The sequence below is a fragment of the Natrix helvetica genome, assembly GCF_964273705.1.
Source record: "Natrix helvetica genome assembly, chromosome: 14".
Taxonomy (NCBI): Eukaryota; Metazoa; Chordata; class Lepidosauria; order Squamata; family Natricidae; genus Natrix; species Natrix helvetica.
The window spans coordinates 9,619,110-9,644,836 of NC_138564.1; the positions used below are offsets into that span (position 1 = coordinate 9,619,110).

General features: G+C 44.4%; 2 protein-coding genes and 1 long non-coding RNA gene across 4 annotated transcripts in view; 1 reads left to right on the forward strand and 2 right to left on the reverse strand.

Moving 5' to 3' along the window:
* The window catches only part of RNFT2 (ring finger protein, transmembrane 2), a 241,700-nt gene that overhangs the window by 111,966 nt on the left and 104,007 nt on the right, over positions 1 to 25,727 (reverse strand).
* On the forward strand, positions 261 to 25,474 carry TESC (tescalcin). 2 transcript variants are annotated; one of them, XR_014176487.1, is made up of 9 exons: positions 261 to 681; positions 10,266 to 10,335; positions 13,860 to 13,940; positions 15,408 to 15,547; positions 18,105 to 18,166; positions 18,265 to 18,372; positions 19,945 to 19,992; positions 21,005 to 21,645; positions 24,765 to 25,474. XR_014176487.1 is itself a non-coding variant. In XM_081966975.1 (8 exons), exons 1-8 carry the CDS (start codon positions 624 to 626, stop codon positions 21,080 to 21,082), a joined length of 645 nt encoding a protein of 214 aa, XP_081823101.1. In that variant the 5' UTR covers positions 261 to 623; the 3' UTR covers positions 21,083 to 22,936. The 2 variants fall into 2 exon arrangements, 1 of the variants encoding a protein (XP_081823101.1); XM_081966975.1 differs by lacking the exon at positions 24,765 to 25,474 and having other exon boundaries at positions 21,005 to 22,936.
* Positions 22,948 to 25,727, reverse strand: part of LOC309399284 — a 667,582-nt gene continuing 664,802 nt past the window's right edge. The window contains exon 2 of the long non-coding RNA XR_014176491.1: positions 22,948 to 23,656. This is a non-coding gene — a long non-coding RNA (uncharacterized lncRNA). The remainder of the gene's footprint in view (positions 23,657 to 25,727) is intronic.

Below are 25,727 nucleotides of genomic sequence, written 5' to 3' on the forward strand. Positions count from 1 at the left end.
CTCCCATTATGAATTAATCATTATTTGTTAGCAGGCAAGGGAGCTTGGAGAGGAACATCCAGTCCTTGGTGAGCTAATGGATGGCAGCTTCCTCTTCTGGAGGGGGTTTGAGGCTTGCAGTCAGAACCCCCCCCCTTTCTCTGCTGACTTTCAAATATTTCCCCCCTCTCCACCCCCCCCCAAGTAAATACATCTGTTACTTCCTCTTATCAAATTTGCAAGAGATGCAAATGTTTTTTGGTTGCTACGCTGCCTCTCCCCCAGAGAGAGCAGGGACTAGTGGAAAAATAGCGCATTCCCCCCAGGATTGCAAATTGGCACCAGCTCTTTGCGCTGTGGTGCGTCTCAGCGTCGGGGAGGCAGGCAGGCGTTGGGACCCTGAGGGGGCCGCCTTCTTTCCTTCCTCCTCCTCCTCCTCCTCCTCTCTTTCTGGATAGTCTCCTTCGCCTTCATGCTTGCTCCAGCCTTCAAACTCCACCGCCGCAAACAAGTCGGCGCTCCAATGCGCCCCTTCCCCATCTCCCTCGCTCGCCTTGCCGCCTCTCCCTCTGCCCTGATCCAGCCGGGACCCCCAGCCTGTTGCTGCTGCCGCTGGCGCCCCCCGCCCCAACCCTAGCCCAGGCATGGGCTCTTCCCACTCGATCTCCGAGGAGACCCGCCAACTCGCCCACAAGACCGGCTGTGAGTACCAGGAGGGATTTCTCTCCCACCCCCCGGAGTCTTCCCCTTTCGTGAGGTTTTGACTCTTCACGTCCTCGGGGGAGGGGGCGGCATCTCCAGCCCCCTCCCCAGGAGGAAGAGGGCGAGGCTGATGCCCCTATCTGCCCATCCCACCCCTTGCAGCATCCTCAAGGGCACGCGGGACGGGGTCTTCAGCAACTTTGCGCTCGCTTTCTCGTCGCCGCCGCGGAGGCTTCCGACCACGTCCTGCTTGTTTGGGGAAGTTCGTTACGGGGAGGGGTGGGGGTGGGGGGAAACCTTGGTGCTATGAAGCAAGTGCTGCCCACGAATCTTGGAGTCTCGGCCTTTGCAAAAGCTGCTGCTTTGCCGGAGGTGGCACTTGGCAAACCCGCTCTTTCGCGGGGGAGAGGGGGGGATCCTAGGGAGTCCGGGAGAAGCATGCCCCGGCGAGAGTTGGGTGGGAGAGAGAGAGAGACAGGAGAGAGAAAGAGAGATAGGAGTCAGGAGAAATAGAGAGAAAGAGAGAGGGTGGGAGAAAGAGACAGGAGAGCGAGAGTGGAGAAAGAAAGAGAGAGAGAGGAGAAAGAGAGAGGGGGGAGAAAGAGAGAGAGAGTGGAGAAAGAAAAAGAGAGAGGAGAAAGAAAGAGAGAGGGGAGAAAGAAAGGGAAAGAGAGGAGAAAGAGAGAGAGAGGGAAAAAGAGAGACTAGAGAAAGAGAGAGGAGAAAAAGAGAGAGAGAAAAAAAGAGAAACAGGAGAAAGAGAGGGAGGGAGGGAGGAAGGTTTTAAGGGAAAACCTGGAGTTTTCAGAAGGGCAGAGAGCCAGAATGAAAATAAAAGGCCTTGGGAAAGTCAAGAAGGAAGGGAAATATTAACACAGCGCAACAGCCAGCAGCCCGTAAACTCAGGGACCCGTAGCATGGGAAAGCCGAAGAGAGGGGGGGGGGCGACTGGAAAACCTTAGGGAGGAGGGTACAACGGGGTGACTGGCTGGCACCATGCACAGGGATAGTCTACCTTGCACCATTTTTCCAGCAGCTCTCAAAGCATTTTACGGAATGGAAACAAGCAAGCTTGGAAGATTAAGCCTGTCCTGCCCTCCTGGATTTAAAATATAAGAAGCCGAAGAGCAGTTGCGTCATAAGAGCCACCTAGATTCTCCACAGGCCAGGTTGAAAAGGTTGAGAAATTTATTTAATTTGGTTGCCTCTTTCAAGCAGTAAAATTGGGCAGCCTCGTCTAGCAGGCAGACTCACCAAAAAGGGGGAAAAATTGATGTCCATTCTAATGGATCGAATGCTTTTCTTTTTTAAAAAAAAAAAAAAAAGCAGCACCTCTCCTTTCTTATTACATTTTCCACCCTTAAGTGGCTGATTTGTTAATGAAATGGCAGTGGCTGTGTGCCCTAGATAAATCTGGCAAGTGGAATCCTTCAGTTTCTGTATTTTACTTTATTTATTTTGTCAGGTTTATGCAGCCGCTCCTCTCACAAATCAAGTCTCTTTGCCCCGTGCGCAACAAGGCTAAAAAAAAAAAAAGAGTTAAGTTTTCTCCAGACAGAGTTGACTCTTAAGTCTCGAAGTGCTCTTTGAAACCCTTCTGGGTTTTTATTTTGGGAGCAGATTTTTAACAGGAACAGAGTTGGAAGGGACCTTTGAAGTCATCTAGTCCAACCCCCTGCTCGCTCAGGAGATCCTATACTAGAGATTCAAACCCCGAACTGCCCTAACCTTTCTGATCGACAAACTCAGCATCTTAGCCACTGAGCCACCTAGCCACCTGCCAGGAAGCAGAGGTGGATTTTTTGTTGTTGCTAAAAGTTGGTTTTTTGAGCCATCTCTTTGGTTCACGGCACAGGCTGGCAGTCCATCAGTGTTTCCAAGCTGTAAAAAAAAAAAAAGAATATGGGAAAAGTTTTATTTGGGGATTAAGTCGGAGAATCTACCAAGCGATAGACAGACAAAAGAATATTCAGGCAAGCTCGTTGCCCAGATGTGGTGGGTGGTTTTTCTTGGAACCTGGCAAGCTGCCCAGAGTCACTTGTGGGCAGCTATATAAATAGGTCAGCCAATAAGGTATACCTGAAGGAGAATTCACCTGTGCAAATTCTCCCAAGCGTCTAAGAACAAGGCAGGAAGTAACAGATGGAAGCCCATCAAGGAGAGATCCAAGCTAGAATTAAGGAGAGAGATTTCCAGACTGAGAGAACAATCCATGGAATTGCTTGCCTCTGGAAATTGTTAGTGCTCCATCCCTGGAGAAGAGACTGCACAGTCCAGAATGGGAGAGTCTCTGACATGAGCGGTGGGTTGGATTAGAAGACCTCCAAGGGTCCCTTCCAAGTCTGTTCTTGGGTGAAGGAGAAAAATAGGACTAATTCTTGTTCCTTCTCTTTAGTTTATCCTCTTTTTTTGTTAAACCAAAAACTCTTATCGAGATGTAACTTGAGTTAGTAGTCCTCCGGTGTTCCTCTTTTCCCCACAACCACCCTGTGAGGTGGGTTGGCCTGAGAGGGATGGACTGACCGAAAGTCACCCAGCTGGCTTTCATAGCTAAGGCGGGACTAGAACTCACTGTCTCCTGGTGGTTGGCCCAAAGTCACCCAGCTGGCTTTCATAGCTAAGGAGGGACTAGAACTCACTGACTCCCGGTGGCTGGCACAAAGTCACCCAGCTGGCTTTCATAGCTAAGGAGGGACTAGAACTCACTGACTCCCGGTGGCTGGCCCAAAGTCACCCAGCTGGTTTTCATAGCTAAGGAGGGACTAGAACTCACTGACTCCCGGTGGCTGGCACAAAGTCACCCAGCTGGCTTTCATAGCTAAGGAGGGACTAGAACTCACTGACTCCCGGTGGCTGGCCCAAAGTCACCCAGCTTGCTTCCATGGCTACAGCGGGACTTGAACTCACGACCTCCCACTTTCTAGAGTGGCACTTTAACCCCCTTATGCCCAAATAGAGGAGCTGAGCTGAGAAGCTGAGTGAAATGAGATGCAGCTGTTCCAGCAGACAGACAAGGCCACTCTTCCCGCATCACAACTCCAGCAAGACAAGCCAACTTCAAAAGATGGTTACTGCCCTTTAAGCTCCCTTCCTGCTTCTGTTTTCCTGGACAGAGATGGGATTTCGGGTTAGATTAAAACAAAACAAATCAAAAAAGGATAATTTTGGGGGATGAAGCAATTCTACACAACACTCTGCCAGAACATCTTCTGTCCAAGTGGCCAATCCACCCTCTTTGTCCAAACGGAACGACATTGCTCTCCTGGGGGGCCCTTTGGCTGAGCTCACGGTGGCTGATGGGCACTGGAGTCCAGCAGTGGCTGGAGAGTCACGGCCTCCCTTCAATTGGAATGGGAGAGATACATAAGGATGGAATAATGTGTGCCCCCCCCCCGTTACAAAACTGTTTGGCACCTAAGAGCAGCCAAAAACTTTTTTATTGCCTGCAATTGGGCACGGAGGCTAAGATTGCATTGTTGAAACGCGGCTAATTAAAAGAGGGAATAAAGTGGAATTGGCGAAAGTAACTGGGGGGGAAAAATCCATTATGAAATGAGGATGAGAGAAAAACAATAGGGGTCATTTGGGCTCAGTTCGTCTACCTTTAAACAAGACAGCATATCAATCTAGTGAATAACCACCTAAAAAAACAACAACCCCATTTTGTATTTATGGAGCACTTTCTAATTGCTGTACTCAAAAGAGCTTTGCAATATGTTTACCCCATCTAGAATTACTATGCATCTCTCCCTCTCCCCCTCCCTCCCTCCCTCTCTCTCGCCCTCTGTGTGTGTGTGTGTGTGATGGAAGACTACAGTGGAAAGACAACTATGAAACAATAAATATATTTTTGGGGGGTATTTTACAAACATTTCCCAAAAGCAGGTTCCAAATCAGCAGTGAAGACATATTCTGTCTGTCTGTCTGTCTGTCTGTCTGTCTGTCTGTCTCTTTCTCTCTCTCTCTCTCTCTCTCTCACTCACTCACTCACACACACACACACGCGCCATAGATAGATAGATAGATAGATAGATAGATAGATAGATAGATAGATAGATAGATAGATAGATGATAGATAGATAGATGATAGATAGATAGATAGATGATAGATAGATAGATAGATAGATAGATGATAGATGATAGATAGATAGATAGATAGATAGATAGATAGATAGATAGATAGATGATAGATATAGATATAGATAGATGATAGATAGATAGATAGATAGATAGATAGATAGATAGATAGATAGATAGATAGATAGATATAGATATATATCTTACATATAGATAGATAGATAGATAGATAGATAGATAGATAGATAGATAGATAGATAGATGATAGATAGATAGTGATAGATAGATAACAAATCAAGAAGAGAAGCAATCTAGAACGAAGGAGAAATGTCCTGACAGTTGGAACAATTAGCCAGTGGAACAGCTTGCCTCCAGAAGTTGTGAATCTTCCAACACTGGAAGTTTTTAAGAAGATGTTGGATATCCATTTGTCTGAAGGGGTGTAGGGTTTCCTGCCTAGGCAGGGGGTTGGACTAGAAGACCTCTGAGGCCCCTTCCAACTCTGTTATTCTATTCTGTTCTGTTCTATTCTATTCTAGATAGAGACTTCAGACTTCTGTAACTTCAAATACAAATAGTTAATCAGATAATGTCTCACTCTAAATTTAACATAACACAGCACATGTAATGTGGGCTTAGTGGTTATTCACATGCTTTTAAGTTGCTCAGGGAGATCTGCAAGATATGCTCTAGAATGAAAATAATCGAATTAAACGTTACATGACTTGGCTGTTCTTGAGCATATCTTACAGATCCCCCTGAGCAACATCAAAAGCATGTGAATAACCATAAACCAAGGCTTAAAAAAACAAACACCCATTTTGTTTACAGTTATCTCTAGTATCAGCAGTTAAAACTGAAAAGCAAATAAGTCTTCCGGTGCAAATATAAACGAATGCTGCTTGAAATAAAATTGATATTTCACGAATAAGGGCCATTTGTACACGTTACAGAGAAAAAAATTAAGGGGAAAAAAATTCCTTTTCTCACTTCTTCCACTAAACAAACTGGACGTTCAGGCAAGTTGATGCAGATAATTTACTCTGCAATTACTCTAGAGATGAGCTGTCATTTGATGAATAACTTCATAAAGATTTTGTGCAAGTGAAATAGACATTATGTCAATGTTTATGATGAACAGGCAGCATTCCAAAAGTCTGTGGTTTTAGATAATTTGTACGTTCAAGCAGTTATCATCAGCCAGTACCAAATTTAGTGCAACATATCTTTATTTCCAGGCCAGAGGGATTTGCGCTTTCCTAAACCCTTAAATCATTAGTAGTATTAATGCATCTAGTAGTCTACTGCTCGTTTATTAATCTGCCTTTTTCTCACAACACCTGTTTGTTTATGCTGCTTATTTTACAAACAGATGGATAAAACAGAATGATAACCATATCAGAGGAGGTATTCAGCAGGTTCTGACCAGTTCTGGAGGACTGGTAGTGGAAATTTTGAGTAGTTTGGAGAACTGGAAAATGCCACTTCTGACTGGCCCCGCCCCCATCTATTCCCTGCCTCCCGAGTCCCAGCTGATCGGGAGGGAAGGGGGATTTTGCATATCCTTCCCCTGGAGTGGGGAGGGAAGGGGGATTTTGCAGTATCCTTCCCCTGGAGTGGGAAGGGAATGGGGATTTTGCAGTATCCTTCCCCTGGAGTGGGCAGGGAAGGGGGATTTTGCAGTATCCTTCCCCTGGAGTGGGGAGGGAAGGGAGATTTTGCAGTATCCTTCTCCTGGAGTGGGGAGGGAAGGGGGATTTTGCAGTATCCTTTCCCCAGGAGTGGGGAGGGAAGGGGGATTTTGCAGCATCCTTCCCCTGGAGTGGGGAAAAGGGGTAGGATCTCCTGCTTGGCCGCGGGGGTGGTGGTGGAGGTTGGACTAGATGACCTACAATGTCCCTTCCAACTCTGTTAATCTGTCTGCCTATTTTGCAGAAAAGGTGGCCCATTTCTAATGGCGGCTGACGGGTTATTCTCCAATTCCAATTTAGCTGCTAATGGAAGAATTTTCTTTCAAAGCTGGAGCTCCCTGCATCCTAATTGCAATCTCCCCCCCCCACCCCCCCACCAACGGTCATCAAGAGAAAGCCCATTTCCTTCTCTTGATTACCGGAAGAAACTTTAGCTCTCTTATAAAAACAACATCTTCATATTTTCCTGCCATTTTTGTTCCTGTTCAGAATTGAAGGAAAGGGAGTTGGTAGCGATGATTCTAGCACAGCGCTTCCCAACGTTGAACCTTCATTAGCCAAAACCACTGATAGAACGTAGGATAATAATAGGGTTGGAAGGGACCACAGAGGTCTTCTAGTCCAACCCTCAGCTCAAGCAGGAGAACTTATAGCATTCTGGACAAATCTCTGCTTAAAAGCCTCCTGCGATGAAGCCCTGTTTATCGCTGTATCTAAACAAGAGAACCAACCCCACTCCCTTCTAGCACTGATGACGTTACCTAGTTCGGTCCTGAAACGTCTGTGAGAAAACAAGCAAGCTCAGAGAACCCCAAAGACCCCACAGCAGTGATGGCGAATTTTTTTGGCACTAAGTGCCCAAACCGAAACGCATGAGCTCAGGGTGCGACCCTCTTTTCTACCCCGAGCTGCAAATATTCTCTTCTCTTGGTCACAGAAATTTTTGCAAGGAGTGGGCTTGCAATTGGGTTTTTGGCACAGCACAGCTTTTTAGGGAGGAAGGGAAGGTCTTTGAGATACAGATTAACAGAGTTGGAAAGGGGCCTTGAAGGTCATCTAGCCCAGCCCCCTCACCCAAGCAATAGACCCTACACCATTTCTGACAGATGGCAGTCCAGTCTCTTCTTGAAAGCCTCCAGTGATGAAGCTCCTACAACTTCCGAAGGCAACTTCTGTTCCATGAGTGGATTGTTCTCACTGTCAGAAAATATCTTCTTATTTCTAGGTTGAATCTCTCCTTGGTCAATTTCCATCCATTAATCCTTGTCTGGTGCTTTGAAAAACAGGTTGACCCCCTCCTCTCTGTGGCAGCCCCTCAAATATTGGAAGTCTGCTATCCTGTCTCCCCTGGTCCTTCTCTTCACTAGACTAGCCATGCCCAGTTCCTGCAACCGTCCATCGTATGTTTTAGTCTCCAGTCCCCTCATCATCCTGGTTGATCTTCTCTGCCCTCTTTCTAGAGTCTCAACATCTTTTTTTTTATAGTGTGGCGATCAGATCAAACCTGGATGCAGTACTCTAGGTGTGGTCTTACTAAGGCTTTATAGAGTGGTATTAGTACCTCCCTTGATCTTCATAGTATCCCTCTGTGAATGCAACCTAAGAAGGCGTAGCAGCCTCTCTCTCGAGATGGATACCTCTGATAACAGTCATACATTCCTGGAGTTTGGTCGTGTGCAACAATAAAACTCTATTTTCTAGGTGGCGTTTTTCCCCAACTTCCCAGGAATTTCCTGGTGACCTTTTCTGCCAATTATAACTAGTCCTTCACTGCTTAGCTGTCACCAGCCATTTTCAAAGCCCCCTCGGTCTCCCAGTGGGGTGCCCCCACTTCACAGCCGGATTGCGAAGGAGAATAAATCAGATCTGGATGGGAGATCAGGTGACTCTGCCGTAGATTGGCAGGACTTCCGACCATCTCCCCCCCTCCCCCCCTTCAGTCATTAGCTAGGATGAAATGGCTCCCTTTTTATAGCATCCTGTTCCGATTAATCCAACTGGCAAAACAGGAATCTGGCCTTGATAGGAAGGAAATCCTTAATGCCTTCAAAACCTGCATTCCCCAGCTCAAATTTTCATTTGGTTAATTCTAAGTTAATTCTTTTCTCCACGAAGTGAAACTGTCTGCTTTGGAAGTTAAATGACAGTCATGATGCATACTATAGATAGAAGCAGCTTCTTTTTCTCCTCCTCCTCCTCCTCCTCCTCCTCCTCCTCCTCCTCCTCCTCCTCCTCCTCCTCCTCCTCCTCCTCCTCCTCCTCCTCCTCCCCCTTAGCCCCCCCCCATGCTAATTTAAGCAAGCATTCAAAATAAAATAGCCGTTTGCTCCGATGCTAATGCAGGACTCACGGACTTCAACTTCCAGAATTCCCCTGGCTGGGCTGGATAATTCTGGGGGTCGAAGCCCGCAAGGCTTAAAGTTGCTAAGTTTGGAGATCCCAGAACTAAAGGACCAATCCAGGTTAGCTGGCCCATTGCTGATCTGAGAACAGTGCCCGATTTCCCTTTGCAGTAAATAATTTCAAGGCGAGCTCGTCAATTGTCTTGTCACTTCCTTCTTCAGAAGAAGAGCAGATGGTAGGGACATCAAGGAGGCTGAGGGGGATGGGGGGAAACAGTTGGCTTTGTCCTCCCCGGTGGGAGAAAGCAGTCCTCCCTCGCCTTCCTGGTTGATTTTGATTTTTCAAATATTGTCAGATGCAAAAAAAAAATATAAAAAAAATCATCATCATCAGACATCGAGCTCCAGTTGAGTTGATTTATTGCTCATGCCTATACCCAAGAATCTAATCAGCTAAGGGTCGTCACTAAATTGCCGCTTGATAAAGAGTCAACGGAATTCAAGAGCGGTTGGACCAGTGGTAGGCTTCAAATCCCAGAATTCCCCAGCCAGCATGCATTAAGATGGGTGGACTTCAAATCCCAGAATTCCCCAGCCAGCATGCATTAAGATGGGTGGACTTCAAATCCCAGAATTCCCCAGTCAGCATGCGTTAAGATGGGTGGACTTCAAATCCCAGAATTCCCCAGCAAGCATGCTTTAAGACAGGTAGACTTCAATTAAGTAAGGGAGATAATAAAGAAAGCACAAAAAGAAATAGAAAAGGTTCCAATTTCCTTTGCAGCAAATTACAAGTATGATTACAAAATTGCCTCTTGTTTTTTTTTTCTTCCACTATCTAACATTTTCTAACCATCAAAAACCACGTCATAAGTGCATTTCCCTCCCTATTTCATGCAAAAAGTCTATCAGGAGTTTCCAGCCAGCCATAAATGTAGATATTGTCTTTTTTTTCTAATCAAGGAAATCAATTTAAACCATGCCTGCAAGGACCACCACCCATTCCTCCATTGTAGGAAAAGTCAAACTTTTCCCACTTTCAAGCATATATAAATACATTACAAAGTGCCTGGGAAAAGAAAGAGTTTGAAAACCATTTCATCGATCTTTTACATTTTCTTTTTCATCTGAATTTTGTACGCATTGCCTTGAGTGCTTACTGAATAGAGGAGCTATTCTATATAGGAATGTGTATTTCCGTCTAAAAGTGTGAACAGTACTGCAATAATATGGACATTGTGCCCAGGACATTTAAAAAGGCCCGTATTTATAAAAGCAAATTCTTGCAAAAGCCAGAAAGAGAGAAATTGCTTGAAAGAAATTGAAGAACATAACTACTGGTAGGTGTTAACAAACAAGTTTCACTGGCTGGCGTTTCTCCCTTCACTTCCATTTGTCAAGTAGACATTTTAAAAGTTCCTGACGTGCTTTTCCCAAAACAGCTTTTAAAACCTTGTTTGTCTTCTCTCGGTAGTTACTACGGATCAAATTGAGAACCTACACCGAAGATTTAAGCAGCTGAGTGGAGATCAGCCAACCATCCGGTGAGTTCTTTGAAACCCTGGTTAGTATCACCCTTCTCTAACCCTACACAGGATACAGAACAACAGAGGGACATCGGAGGTCTTCTAGTCCAGCCTCCTGCTCAAGCAGCAGATCCTATACCATTGTCTGTCCAGTTTCTTCTTAAAAACCTCCAGTGTTGAAGCACCCACAACTTCTGGTGGCAAGTTGTTCCACTGGTTAATTGCCCTCGCTGTCCGGAAGTTTCTCTTTAATTCCAGGCTGCTTCTCTCCTTGATTAATTTCCATCCGTTGTTTCTTGTCCTGCCCTCTTCTGGTGCTTTGGAAAATAAGTTGACCCCCCCCCCCTTCTTTGTGGCAGCCCCTCAAATACTGGAAAACTGCTATCGGGTCACTCCTAAACCTCCCAATTTCTGGTTCACTTCAAATATCTTTGGCTGCAACTTGGGTTGTGCGTTCTGTTAAGATACAGCCTGTTGTGCCTTAAAACAGCTTCTACTGCACTGCCGTAAAATGGATTCTACTGTACAGCGCAGTGGCGTTGCCATGGTAGCGGCCTCACAGTATTCCACAAGGGGGCTCCCTTTGGTAAGGAGGAAAATCCCACATTAGAAATGACATTTGGTCCCTATAAATTTGCCCCCTATGAATAAATAAATACCCAGGCAATGCCAGGTTATCGGCTAATATATAATCCTGGCACCCTGGCAGAGGCAGCCAGTTCCGCTGTTCTAAGCAGCCTTTAAACCAGCTCTGTCGGGCCAGATAATGGCTGGATAATAAATAGGCAGCCCCGGTCTCTGTTTTCTGGCTAATGAGATTTCGCTCTCGCAGGCAGCGTGTTCTTTGCCGGAGAGTAGCTCTAATACAAACTCCAGATTTCACTCCGGAAACGGATCCTGAGCGAGGCCAAAATGGGCGAGAAGAAGCTTTGAAATGGGCCCCCACAGGGTTTGCTTTCCATCCTGGCCTGGTTGCAGAGACCGTCGTTCCCGCACGTGTGAAGACGGTCCTGGGCCTTTTGTGCAGGCAAAATAATCCACCGGGAAGGAGGGTGTCAGATTTCCCAACGATGCCCTAATTAATTCAGAATTATCGAGTCAAGGTTTTAGTACAAAACCAGTGATTTATTAGGTGCTCCGTTAGGCAATATCTGTTCGCAGTTAAGCCTGTGCTTTGTTTGATTTTTCTTCTGAATTTTACCCCTGTTCCTTCCCTCCCCTCAGTCTGTGTCATAAATCACATTACCCTATAAGATGCACCCCTCCCAAACCGGCTGTAGTAATCTGAGCTTTCCTTAATGATTGCAGCAAAATAAGGTTGTAAAATCTTTCCTTCTCTCTCTCTCTCTCTCTCTCTCTCTCTCTCTCTCCCTCCCTCCCTCCCTCCCTTCCCCCTCCTTCTCTCTCCCTCTTTCCCTCCTTCTCTCTCTCGCTCTCCCTTCCTCCTCCTCCTCTCTCTCTCTTTCCCTCCTTTCTCTCTGTCTCTCTCTCCCTCCCTCCCTCCCTTCCCCCTCCTTCTCTCTCTTTCCCTCCTCTCTCTCCCTTCCCCCTCTTCTCTCTCTCTCTTTCCCTCCTTCTTTCTCTCTGTCTCTCTCTTTCCCTCCCTCCCTTCCCCCCTCCTTCTGTCTCTCTCTTTCCCTTCTTCTTTCTTTCTGTCTCTCTCTCCATCCCTCCATTCCCCGCTCCTTCTCTTTCTCTCTTTCCCTCCTTCTCTCTCTCTCCCTTCCCCCCTTCTGTCTCTCTCTTTCCCTTCTTCTTTCTGTCTCTCTCTCTCCCTCCCTCCCTTCCCCTCTCCTCCTATCTCTCTCTCTTTCCCTCCTTCTCTCTCTCCCTTCCCCCTCCTTCTCTCTCTCTCTCTTTCCCTCCTTCTTTCTCTCTGTCTCTCTCTCTCTCCTGGAAGACATATCTGCACAGTTTAAACTTAATACCCATGCACACACACTATGTATGAGTGTGAAGGGGTATGTGTGTGTGCCTGCATAATAAGTTTTAAAATGTGCAGCTGTATCTTGCAAGCATTCCCTTTTGCACTTGGGTTCAAAAGAGATGGAGCAGTGGGGGAAAACACAGCTCCCTCCCAGCTTTGCCAGTTCTCCCTTCTCTCTCCTGGCCTTCCTTCCTTCCTTCCTTCCTCCGCTGGCTTCATTAGGGCAGCCTCTGCTGTGCAAAACCCCAGGCCTGACCTTTCCACAGGACACACAAAATGCAGGTTCACACCAGTCTCCCCCGGGGGCTGCTGGTGGTGAGAGAGACTTCTGGCAGGGGATTAGCTACTGATTGAATTTGTCAGGATGGGAGCAGAGAGAGAGAGTCACCCAAATTTAATTTATCCAGAATTTTCAGGCCTCAAAGGAAGAACCATCAACTTTTTTTTTCTTTTGCCAAGGAAGGAGAAACTAAAACAGAAGAAGAAAAAAGAATCCCATTTTGTGGGTATTGGCAAGGTGTTCTGTTAGCAGTGAAGCTGGGCGTAAGATTTCACCCTCCGCCCAGCAACACAAACACACAAACGCACTCCCAGCCATCGGACACGTTGTCCCTCGGAGGTCAAAGCAAAGCAGAAAGAATTTGGGGTGGGGTGCAGGATCGGCCCCCTCCTCCCAACAACTTAAAGCAGGGTAGGGCTGAGAGGATTCGTGGCCATCGCAGGAAGTCAACCTCCACTACAAAATTAGAAGAAGAAGAAGAAGAAGAAGAAGAAAAATGCTGCCTGGAGTGAGAATTCAGTGGCCGGTTGAGCCAACACACTTACTTCTAAATCCAGATTAAAAGAGACGCTTGCCTTGTTCACCTGGATGGGCGTGGCCAGCAAAGCATTCGGATGAAGCTTAAAGTGGACTAGATAGCACAAGCAGCTGGAATGATGGGTAGGCTTTACTAGCCTGAGTTGTAAAACACCTGATCCGATTTAATCCTAGTTTAACACTGCAGCGTTTCTCAATTTCAGCTACTTTAAGATGTATGGACTTCAACTCCCAGAATTCATGGCTGGCTTGGGAGCTCAAGCTGCTTCAGGCATCAATAAGCCTGTCCGTCTATCGGTCTGTCTGTCTGCCTGCCTACCTATCTATCTAACTTATCTAATTTAATTTTTAATTTAATTTAATTTTATTGAATTTATAGACCGCCCCCTCTCCCCAAAGGGACTCGGGACGGTGTACAGACCACAAATAAAACAATATACAAAACTTAAATATTTATAAATACCCATTAAAATATCTCTCTCTCTCTCTCTCCCTCCCTCCCTCTCTCCCTCCCTCCCTCCCTCCCTCCCTCCCTCCCTCTCTACCTCTCTTCCTCTCTACCTCTACACCTACCTACCTACCTACCTACCTACCTGTGTTTTTAAAGTGCTGAATCCTGGGTCCTTAAAAGCAGGGAGTTTATTTATTTATTTATTAAATTTATATGCCACCCATCTCATGGTATATAAGGCAATAATCGGGAGGAAGGCAGAATCTTCATTTTGTGTTAACCATCTCTCTCTCTCTCTCTCCCTCTCCCTCCCTCCCTCCCTCCCCCTCTCTCTCTCTGTTATACAGCAAGGAGAACTTTGATCGTGTTCCGGACTTGGAATTCAACCCAATTCGGTCGAAAATTGTCCAAGCCTTTTTTGACAAGAGGTAAGCGGGAGGGGGAACTCACTCTTCATCCATTTATAGGGATTTTCTTTTTACAAATCAGAAAAAAAATGAACCTCTAAACATAGCCAGTTTCGAAAGCCATAGAAACCTAGGGCTGAAAGGAACCTTAGAGGTCTTCTAGTCCAACCCCCTGCTCAAGCGGGAGACCCTAAGCCATCCCACTCAAAGGGCTGCCCAGTCTCTTCTTGAAAACCTCCAGGGATGATGCACCGACAGCTCTTATTGTATCCCCAACCCCTTTCCCACTTGTGTTCACATTTCTAAGCCATCTTCCTGAGATTGAATTTGTGTAGCACCTTTAATCTGATTACTGACTTAATCCAATGCCTGCATTTGAGCAAGGGAATGAGTCATAAGTTAGGGCCAGAGGATGATGTGCTTGTGTGCCTTACTTGATGTGCTAAAGAAAGAAACTAGCTGAGCTGAACGGATGATCTGGACGCAATCGCTTGTTCTTTAACTGAGGGCAGGACAAGAAGCAATGGGTGGAAACTAATCAAGGAGAGAAGCAATTTAGAACTAAGGAGAAATTTCCTGGCAGTTAGAACAATGAATCAGTGGAACAGAAGTTGCCTCCAGAAGTTGTGAATGCCCCAACACTGGAAGTTTCTAAGAAGATGTTGGATATCCATTTGTCTGAAGTGGTGTAGGGTTTCCTGCCTAGGCAGGGGGTTGGACTAGAAGACCTCCAAGGTCCCTTCCATCTCTGTTATTCTATGATTCTATGATTTTATTCCCTGAAGGTGTGGGAAAGCTACTAGAGACAAAACTCACCAAACGAAATACATGTTCAAAAACAGAATATAAGTGTAAAGTGCAAGCCAGTGGCATTAACTGCTACAGTCCACAATTGTGCCCAAAACTTTTGTTGCTAAGCGAGAAGTGCGTTGTTAAGTGGATTTTGCCCCATCTTATGAACTTCCCTGCCACAGTTGTTAAAGCGAATCCATGCCGTTGTTAAGTCAGTCCCATGGCCGTTAAGTGAATCCGGCTCCTCCCATTGACTTTGCTCGTCAGAAGGTCGCAACCGGGGACACTGCAACCGTCATAAATGTGACTCAGTTGTCAAGCATCCAAATTCACGTGCTTGGCAGCCGTTTCGCATTTATGACGGTCGCAGTATTCCAGAATCCCGTGCAATCTCCTTTTGTGACCTTCAGATTCAACGGGGGAAGGGGAGAACAGATTCACCCGACATCCGTGTTACTCGCTTAACAACTGCGGCGATTCATTTCACAACTGTCGTAAAATGGGGGCAGAGCTCGCTGAACACTTAGCAACCATAAACGTCGGACTCCATTGTGGCCTCTCTCACCCGCGATGCCCTTTGAATGAGCCCCCTCGCTGCTAGGTTGGCAGCCAAGACTTTGCAAGCGGGCTTGGCGCCAGGAGGGGCCGATTGCGGTCAAGCAAGCCGCCAACGCCGAGTTTCTTCTCCGCTCCCAGGAACCTGCGCGGAGCCTCGGGGGGCTTTGTGGACGAGATCAACTTTGAGGACTTCCTGACCATCATGGCCAACTTCCGGCCCATCGAGATGAACATGGAGGAAGAGCAGCTGGGCCACTTCCGGAGGCAGAAGCTGAAATGTAAGCGGAGGCCGCCTCTCTCTCACCCAGTGTGTGTGTGTGTGTGTGTCTGTGCGTGCGTGTTTGTGTGTTCATATATATATATGCTGGTTTTGTTGTATTCGGGTCTTTTCCTGTGTAACCTTACACGGGAAAAGACCCGAATACAACAAAACCAGCATACCTACACCCGTGAAAATCTATGAAAACATTATATATATATATATATATATATGTGTGTGTGTGTGTGTGTGTGTGTGTTTGCTTGCATGTGTTTGTGTGTGTTTGTGTAGGTGTGTGTGTGTAGGTATGTAGGTGTGTATTTGTGTTTGTGTCTATATATGTGTTTGCTTGCATGTATATGTGTGTGTTTGTATGTGTGTCGGTGTGTCAGTGTGTTTGTGTGTGTGTGTTTGTGTGTGTGTGTGTGTTTGTGTGTGTGTAGGTGTGTGTGTGTGTTTGTATGTAGGTGTGTGTATTTCTGTTTTCTCATGTGTGTTTGTGTGTGCATGTGTGTTTATATATGTGTGCGTGTGTTTGCTTGCATGTGTATGTGTGTGTTTGTGTGTGTGTAAGTGTGTAGGTGTGTTTGTGTCTGTGTTTGTGTGTAGGTGTGTATTTGTGTTTGTGTGTGTGTTTGTGTGTGAGTATGTGTGTTTGTGTGTTTGCTTGCATGTGTTTGTATGTGTTTGTGTGTATGCATGTGTTTGTGTGAATGTTTGTTTATAAGTTTGTGTGTGTTTGTGTATGTGCTTGTGTGGGTGTGTATAAGTTTGCGTGTTAACAGTTATAAGTTAACAGTTAATTGCCTACACATAATCCTCGACTTACAACCACAGTTGGGAAGAGAATTTCCGCTGCTAAGCAAAGCCGTTATTGATTTGCATCTGATCTTACGATACTTTTTTTTCCTCCATGGTTGTTAATCGCTGCGGTCCTTAAGTGACTCATGCGGTCGTTCAGTGAATCCACCCCCACCCCCCGATGGACTTTACTTGTCCCGCTGGGACGGTCATAAGTGGCAATCACAGAATACCAGGACCCTGCAGCCGTGGGAATGCCGGCCGGTTGCCAAGGGCCCAAATTCTGCTCACGTGTTCACATGTGGATGCTGAGATTGTCATAAGTGCAAATGCAGGCCGTAAGCCCATGTTTCTTATCCATGCTCACTTCCAATGATTGCTCAAAGAATGGTCGTAAATTGAGCCTTTGTTCTTTTCCGTCACATGTTTAAGTTGCCACATTACCAACCACCCATACTGGCTGGATTCACACAATGCAGACTAAGCCATGGTCTGCAATCCTGGTTAATATGAGCCCAGCCCAGACGCTACCTTTGCGCACTCTTTAAACCTAGCTAGCGTGTTTATGCCACCTTCTTCTCATTAAAAAAAGTTTTACTTTTCAGTCCCTTCGTATAAGAAACGGTATTTTCTTAAGATTTCCCAGCGACTCGAGTGATTTTGGTTAAGGCCAAAGTATCTTGATGCAGTCAAGGATTTTTAAAACGGCAATCAATCAATTGAACGTTGAAAAGCAGATAAAAAGTATCATATGAAGCCTGCCACACCATCCATGGCAATGGAGATCCAAGCCGACATGCGTCCATTTTCAAGCAACTGCCACAGATGTTGATAACTCTTGATAAGTCCCTTGATCCTGCCAATAATTGGTCCATTCCGGAAGGCTAAAAGGAACGTTTCTGCCATTTTTCTCCCCAAAAGTTGACACCCCCCCCCCCTCACTGCATTTGGGAGAAAGCTGCGTAAGTCCCTGGGATCCAAAAATCTGGAGGGGTTAATTAGCAGACTAACATAATTTTTTAATTATTTTTTTATTAAAAGGCATTAACGTTTCTGAGCTGCCGATTTAAATACACATTTTTCTTTTCATAAAATGTGCTAAATCTGAAAAGGCGCTAACAGATGTTTGCTACTCCATCTGGGAATTCAGTTGCGGCCAGCGCCAGCTGATCATGAATATTTCTGCCTAAAATCTCGCACTCCCTTACCTAACCCCCTCCCCACTCTTCAGAGTTGTACTCCGAAAAAAATACAGTAATTGGCAGAACTTTTGATTCTACTAAGATGAAACTCAAACTTGCATTATGGGGTTCAACCCAGGATGGGTTTTGCCCATTGAGCAGTTATGATGGGCATGTCAGGGGTCCAAATAGCATCCAAAATTAAATCAGAGTCCGAGGCAAAGGATTCCTCAAAGTCCCAATTTATGAAGAGAGCCATGTTGGCACATCTGGGAAAGCCCGAATCTGAAAGCTTCCAGGTTCCCCCCCCCCCAATTGAAAGTTCAAGATCTTGCCCCCACACCCATAAGTCCATCCCATGATCCAATCTTCCACTGCCACGATGACAGATTCCACCCATCCAGGTGCAGAAACAAAGATGACCTTGAGTTTTTAAGAAGGATGTTGTTATGGCTACATATCACCCAACTCCATACAATCCCCCCTTACCATTTTCCCACAATAGAAATAGACAGTAGAAAGTGTGGCAGGCGTCCAAAAAGAAAAGATGGCTTGGAGATATGACGTTTATCTCTTTCTCCTTGTGTCTTCCAGTCCTCTTCCACATGTACGATGGAGACAGTGACGGGAAGATCACCTTGCAGGAATATAGGAATGTAAGGTATCCGTTTGGCCTTCCACTCAACCTCTTGCTCTTTCGGTGATCTTTGGCTCCTCCTCCTCCTCCTCCAACCGGTTTTACTTGCTTCTCCAGGTGGTCCAACAGATGCTCTCGGGAAACCCCCACCTGGATAAGGAATCGGCGAGATCCATAGCCGATGGAGCCATGATGGAGGCTGCCAGCATCTGCGTGGGGCAAATGGTAGGTTGGGACTGGTCTTCAAGAAAAGGAGAAGGGGTTGCAGATTGGCCATCAAGCCAATCTTGATATGAGAGTTTCCTTTCCCAGAGAGATGTTACTCCGTTAATTCATCCATCCGATGTCTTTATTTATTTCCCACCCTCCCAAGTGTCCCCGGAGGTTTGTGTAAAAAACAACAACAACACAACACCACACAGTCTCTTTTATCCCTTTAATTAAATAAATACCAAAGAAGGAAAAAGAAAGCATCCAATTCTGAAGGGAGAAGCTAAAAAGAGAAATGAAAACACGCAGGATATATATATATTTACAGCATGTCTGCATCAATAAACGGAAGTGATGATTCATTACAGACATTCACAGCTAATCTTATATTAATCAGTTCTGCAAACCACACAATACTTGCAAACATATGTTTGTCTACCCAATGCTGAACAACACAGTCGGGGCTATAAATGTGTTTCAGTTGTGCAGATGTCAGCTTCCACTTGCAAGGGGCAAGTTTCCAAAGAATCTAAACGTTTGAAAATATTAAATCTTAAAAGCTGAGTCGCCGCATGTCGATTCCTTCAGCCACAAATAGAACAATATATATTTAAATGAAGCATTATTTTCACTGAAGGTTTAACAACACGAAGGCCTCAGCAACAATATTATTTCTGGTTGAAATAGATGTAACCCTTTTTTAAAATTAAAATCTAATTGGATGTTTGGCTCTTTTTTTAAAAAAAAATCTTTTTTATTGGTTAAGTAAAAGCGGCAAACAAAATTGTTGCAATTTTTAATTTTGTTCACAGTCGCTTCTTGAGATAGGAGCTACACAATTTGAATTAATAAATAAAAAGATAAGCACAGAAAAAGATTCCTAGGCTTACTGAAAGGATTTAAAAGAAAAAGAAAATAAGATTTCAAAACTATTGTAATACAGGCATTCCGATTCTATACCCTTCTCTTTTTCCTCCAGCCGTTCAACTGATTGTTGGTTAAATATTTTTATACTTTGGACATATTTTTTTTGCATCATTTTAATTACTAGACACAGTTTCTTTTTCATCATAAACCACATTTTTAGCTTGCCTTACTGTGTGATATGTTGCACAGCCGTTCAACTGATTTTTGGTTAAATATTTTTATACTTTGGACATTTTTTTTGCATCCTTTTAATTATTATACACAGTTTCTTTTTCATCACAAACCACATTTTAGCTTGCCTTACTGTGTGATACATTGCACATAAGGAAACCACCCCTGTGTGAATTTGGTTAGACTTCTGCTGTAAATATATATCAGTTTTTCCATTGCTGCATATTTTTTCATTTTAGTCTTAGGGATGGTTTTCCTAACCCCAATGTTGTGCCAATGGGATTCTTGCTGCTGTCAGATAACACCTTATTATGCTTTTCATTTATATCCCCTGGGGTCAGGCCTCATAAAGATATCCCTGTTTTTCATTCAAATTTCACCTTTGGAATTTCCTGAATGTTAAGGTGTATTTCCTTTTCGACTTCTTCTGAGTATTTCCTTTTAATTGTTCCCTTCCTGGAATGAATCTCTTCTCCTTCCTAATCTTAGGAGCCGGATCAGGTCTACGAAGGGATCACATTTGATGATTTCCTGAAGGTGAGTCGATCTTTTTTTTTTTTTTTTTGCATTTTTATTGGCTTAGATAGGGCCATCTCTCTACTCAACCTCAAACCTCCTGCAATCCCCCACCCCAAAAAATAATTCATTTCCAAATTCACAGAAATAAATCTCAGGTAATGGTTTTTCAAACACAAAGTCTCCCAAATAATCAGTGTACTGGAGAGAGGGTGGATTTAGGGCTAGTAGTTCTCCAAACATCGATTAACCATCTTGCAAAAAACGCTATATGAGTAGGGCTGGAAGAAATATCCATCTTGTTTAGTTCCGAGTGGGGAGAAAGACGTCGGAAACATGGAGATTGATTGGAAAGATGGTTTATTGATGGACAGGACCACTTAGGTTTGAGGTCCTGGGTAGCTGACCACATGGAGGAGAGAGAGGGGGTATTTATACCCTCTCTTGGGCCTTGCCCTTCAGCTTCCTGTTCCTCTGGCAAGGACATGTATTCTATTGGTTGTCAGACTCCCATGGGGGCTATGCAGGGGTCATAGCTAACTTTTTAGGCTGTCTGAATTAAGTTTGATGGAAGCATGGGCTCTCTGAGGTGTTTCCTTTCAGATTTCTATTTCTCTTTTAGGGGAAATATAATAAATATTGCTCAAAGCCTTTCATTCTAGGAGAGGGGCAGGGGCTAACTTTCTACAGTAGAGTTTCTCTATCTACAAACTTTACAAGGGTGGTAGGGTTAAGTTAATTGGCCAAAGGAATGAGGAGAAGAGCCCTCCTTAAGGGAGATGGGCAAAAGGTTCACAGCAGAAGACACTGGGCACCACAAACGGTACCAAGGGAAGGAAAGGAAGTCCACACATCAGCTTTGGAGTGAATCCCTCTTTCCATCAGCTATTTTTGGGGTGTGTCTAAGGCCAAGTCAACTGTGGGTTGAGTTCTGGAATACAACGTTTGCTCCTTAAGATTGAAGGATTGGAGGTTGTCTTCTCTTCCACTAACTCTGGGGGTGTTTTTTCTTCTTCTTCCCTTTCAATGCCAGATATGGGAAGGCATCGACATAGAGACCAAGATGCACGTCCGCTTCCTCACACTGGAACCCATGGCGCTCTGCTACTGACGGCGGCGGAGTAGCTGCAACTGGGTGGCGGGAGGCTTTGGAGGAGATGGCCGGGAGCTTGCTTGGGTGGGTGGGAGGAAGGGAGGGCCATGTGTCTGATGGAGCAGCGGCTACAGATCCACGAACTTCAGACCCATCTGGACCAGCCACATGGATTCCCCATCTTCAGTTGAAGACCAACTTTCTGGCTTCCAGTAAAAGGACTTTCGTTCTGATGCAACGTTGTAGTGCTTGATATATTTGTGCAGTTGTGTTTTACTTCTAGCTTCCTGGGCTGAGATAAGCCACCCCCCAAACACCAACAGGAGTCCTTGCTCCAAGTCAGAAAGAGGGGGGGGGGCTATCCCCGCCCATGGCAAGTTAGCTTTTGGGGCGAATGGCTATATATATTACAGGCAATCCTTGACTTAATGACCACAATTCTGAGTCCAATTGTTCCTAAGTGAGACATTTTGCTACAAGGGAGTTTAGGCCCAATTTACATGTATGTATGTATGTATGTATGTATGTATATACATACATTCACACACACACACATACACACACACACATGTGTGTGTATTGTGTCACAATCCCTGGTATGCCCAAATATGGGAGGGAGCATACTGCTTCCCTTTTCTGTCTATCGGCTCACCCTAGGAGCCATCCAGGCAGAAAGCCATTTTTTTAATGTTGCCTTGTTACATTTGTGTTGCATTTGTGCTGATAAATAAATAAAGGGAGAAAATAAATAAATAAATAAATAAATAAATAAATAAATAAATAAATACTAGTATTGATCTATTTCAAGCTATTTAGCTCTCATCAGCTAGCCATATATAATGTCAATTGCTTGTCAGGTTACAAAACGTGATCTCCACGCTTCTGAATTTTAATCGCATGCCATGGGGCATGTTGAAACCGCAAATGCGAAAAACTATGATGTTACATTTTTTAGTGCTGTTGTAACTTCAGTCACTAAATGAACTTTTTTTTAAGTCGAGGATTACCTGTGCTAGCTTTTTAGTAGTAATATATATAGGCATTCTTTTATGTACATATTAGCATTTAGTACAGATAGTTCTATTTATGTACTAAAATATGCTATTATGCACATATGTATATGTATGTATGTATATATACACACAGAGAGAGAAATGGGCATAATTAGTCTGGTCCTGGAATGAACTAATTATGCTAACAAGTCTGCCTGTGTATAGATATATAGATATATAAGCCCCAACGTTCCGCTTCTCATCCAAGAAGCTTCTTCAGTTCTGACTGAATGGTGGGAAATGGAAGGATTTATATTCTTTGCATTCGTCTGGTCCTTAGCTCTCTTGAGGGCCGGTTGTTAGCTCTCTTGAGGGTTCTTGAGGCCACTTGGGGTTTTTTATCCGTACCCTCGGGGTCACCAGAATCAGGGTGCAAATGGGTGCGGGACCTTCGTGGGACTGCCGAAAGGACCGTGTTGGAGACAGGAGGTAAGTGGTGTCATATCCCTCCCCCCCTGTTGAGAGTTATTCGGTTTTAACACAGATGGGCTCTGTGACCCCTTTCAAACCAGGGTTCCTCTCTAGCTAAATTGTGGACTTTGCTATCTTCAAAAGAGCAGCCTTTGTCTTTCAAATGCAGATGGACTGCTGAATCTTGTCCTGGTGGGTTTGTTCTCCCACGTTGCGCCATGCGAATGTGAAGTGGTTGTTTCCCCAATGGACATATCTGTACGTGTCACACTGCGTATATTGCATTGCTCGGTTTGCGTCTGAGCATTTTATCCCTTGGGGTGAACAAGCTTCTGCCTTAGTGTAGTGTTTCTCAAACCTTGGCAACTTTTAAGACAGGAGAACTTCAACTCCCAGAATTCCTTTTTTTTTTAAATTTAAAAAGTTTTTTTTTATTGAACACAAATTAAAACATTGGACATGGTGCCACCGTCCTTGGCAAAATCTATGCCATACATACTAAGATATCAAGTTACACATTACAACCACCAGGCTTTTTAACCTTTAATCCAGCATTTACAAATATAAAAATATCACATGTCCAACCATATTGCTTTTGTTTTTATCTTATACATTTTCACTATTATAGTTTCATACATAATTCTAATCTCCATTCTATAAATCTTAAGCCATTGCTTATTTTGGGTCTTTCCTTTTTTGTTCCAACCATCGATAACATTTGTCCCAGATCTTATAATATTCTGATCCATCTTTATTCTTCAATTCCCACATCAATTTATCCATTTCAGCACAAGTCAGAATTCTCCTAATTATTTCCCTTTCTTGTGGAATTTCCCTGTTTTTCCAATTTTGAGCAAGGACCATTCTTGCTGCTGTAATATGTATTGTTAAGTAAATTACCCCCTTGTTATATTTATTGTTTGTGATTCCCAAAAGGAATAGTTTTGGTGTGAATTCTATTTCCTCTTCAATTATCCCTATCAGCCACCTTTGAATTTTCCACCAATATTCTTTTGTTTTTTGGCACAACCACATGTGGTAGTAGGTGCCTGATTTTTGATCACATTTCCAACAATTTGGCACTAAATTTCTAAACATTTTGGCTATTCTCGTAGGTGGGAGATGCCACCTATAAAACTTTTAGATAAGTTTACTTTATACCACATTGAAAATCTTATTTTCCTATTCCTTTCCCATAATTCTTGCCAGTTATCCAGATGTATATTATAGCCAAAGCTTATCGCCCATGCAGCCATTGTCTCTTTAACCTGCTCTTCTTCCATCTTATATTGCAATAACATTTTGTGAATCCCAGAATTCCTGAGTGAGCATGCTGGCTGAGGAATTCTGGGAGCTGAAGTCCACACATTTTAAAAGTTACAGAGGTTGAGAAACTACTGCCTTAGTTTATCCTGGGTGTAAAGTGTGCCTGCAACAAATGGATGTTGCATCCTTTGTTCTCTTCCTTCTCTTATGGAGGACAAATGATCCTACTGGATCTTTATCTGGATTTGATGAACAGCCAATTGGGATAGCCACAGGTTCTGAGCCTTCTTTAATGTTTTAGTTCTTCTTTTCCACCTTCGATGGCAGGCAAACCTTCAGCCCAGGAGTGTAGAGTAGACTCCCATGGTTTTGCTCCAGTGGCTGGTGAGAATAAATTGGGTTTTCTGTAGACTTCAGTGTTGCAGAGGTAAATCTTGCCATGATGAGTTTGTTCCATGTTGTGCCATGCATTTGTGAAGTGGTGGTTTTATTCACAAACACATGTCAACAACATAGGAAAACAAACCCATCAGGCCAAGATTCAGCAGTCCATCTGTCTATGGCAGGGCTGTCCAAACTTGGGAACTTTTAAGACTTGTGGACTTCAACTCCCGGAATTCCGAGAGTTGAAGCCCACAAGTCTTAAAAGTTCCCAAGTTTGGACACCCCTGGTCTATGGAGACTCTCCGTCATCCAGGTCATGGTTGTTCCAAAGCTGCTTTTTTCAAGAGGCAACTGGACTTTCTGGTTTTTCTTTGAAGACATTTTTGCTTCTCATCCAAGCAGCCTCTTCAGTTCATCACTTCCACTGAAGAAGCTTCTTGGATGAGAAGCGAAATGTCTTCCAAGGAAAAACAAAGGAAGCCAGTTGCCTCTTGAGAAAAGGCACCTTTGGAAGAGAAGTCCACCTGCGTTTGAAAGACGGAGGTCAGTCTTCTGAAGAGAGCAAAGTCCACATTCCGGACAGAGAGGAACACTGGTTTGAAAGGGGCCAACGAGGACATCTGTGTTAAAACCGAACAGCTTGCTCTCAATAAAGGAGGATGGATACGATGCTACCTCTCCTGCCTCCGACACGGTCCTTTCATCAGTCCCACAAAGGTCCCACACCCATTTGCACCCTGATTCAGGGTACAGATAAAAAAACCCCAAGTGGCCTCAAGGACTCTCAAGACAGCTAACGACCGACCTTTGGAGTGCTAACGACCGGATGAGTGCCAAGAATATAAATCTTCCCATTCCCCCACCATTCAGTCAGAACTGAAGAAGCTCCTTGGATGGGAAGCGGGGCGGCAAAAAAAAAAAAAAAAAAAAAAAAAAAAAAAAACCACCAAACCCCAAAACATAAGCACCTACCCCCACGCACACACATTCAACTACATTCAAGTCTCAGAGTGTCCGGGACATTGCCATTTTAGGATATACCCCCCCTATTACTGTGTGTGTCTGCGTACATTAACACACATACATACGCTCACCTAGGCTCAGATCTATTGGGTCTGCTTCCTAATAGAACTTGGCCTATATTATTCTATGTGTCTGTCTCTTAATACAGATGCATGAAGTAACATAGGCTAAGATCTATTGGGTCTGCTTCCTAATAGAACTTGGCCTATATTATTCTATGTGTCTGTCTCTCTCTCTTAATACAGATGCATAGAGTAATATAGGCGAAGATCTATTGGGCCTTCTTCCCAAGATCTTAGCCTATGTTACTCCATGCATCTGTATTAAGAGACAGACACATAGAATAATATAGGCCAAGTTCTAATAGGAAGCAGGCCCAATAGATCTTAGCCTATGTTACTCCATGCATCTGTATTAAGAGACAGACACATAGAATAATATAGGCCAAGTTCTAATAGGAAGCAGGCCCAATAGATCTTAGCCTATGTTACTCCATGCATCTGTATTAAGAGACAGACACATAGAAT

What these genes read in the sequence shown, in the direction of transcription:
- TESC (XM_081966975.1), top strand. Translation starts at nt 624, where the DNA reads ATGGGCTCTTCCCACTCGATCTCCGAGGAGACCCGCCAACTCGCCCAC. An exon ending in CCGGAGGCAGAAGCTGAAAT is followed by an intron (nt 15,548 to 18,104) that starts GTAAGCGGAGGC and finishes TGTGTCTTCCAG; the next exon opens with TCCTCTTCCACATGTACGAT. An exon ending in CATTTGATGATTTCCTGAAG is followed by an intron (nt 19,993 to 21,004) that starts GTGAGTCGATCT and finishes TTTCAATGCCAG; the next exon opens with ATATGGGAAGGCATCGACAT.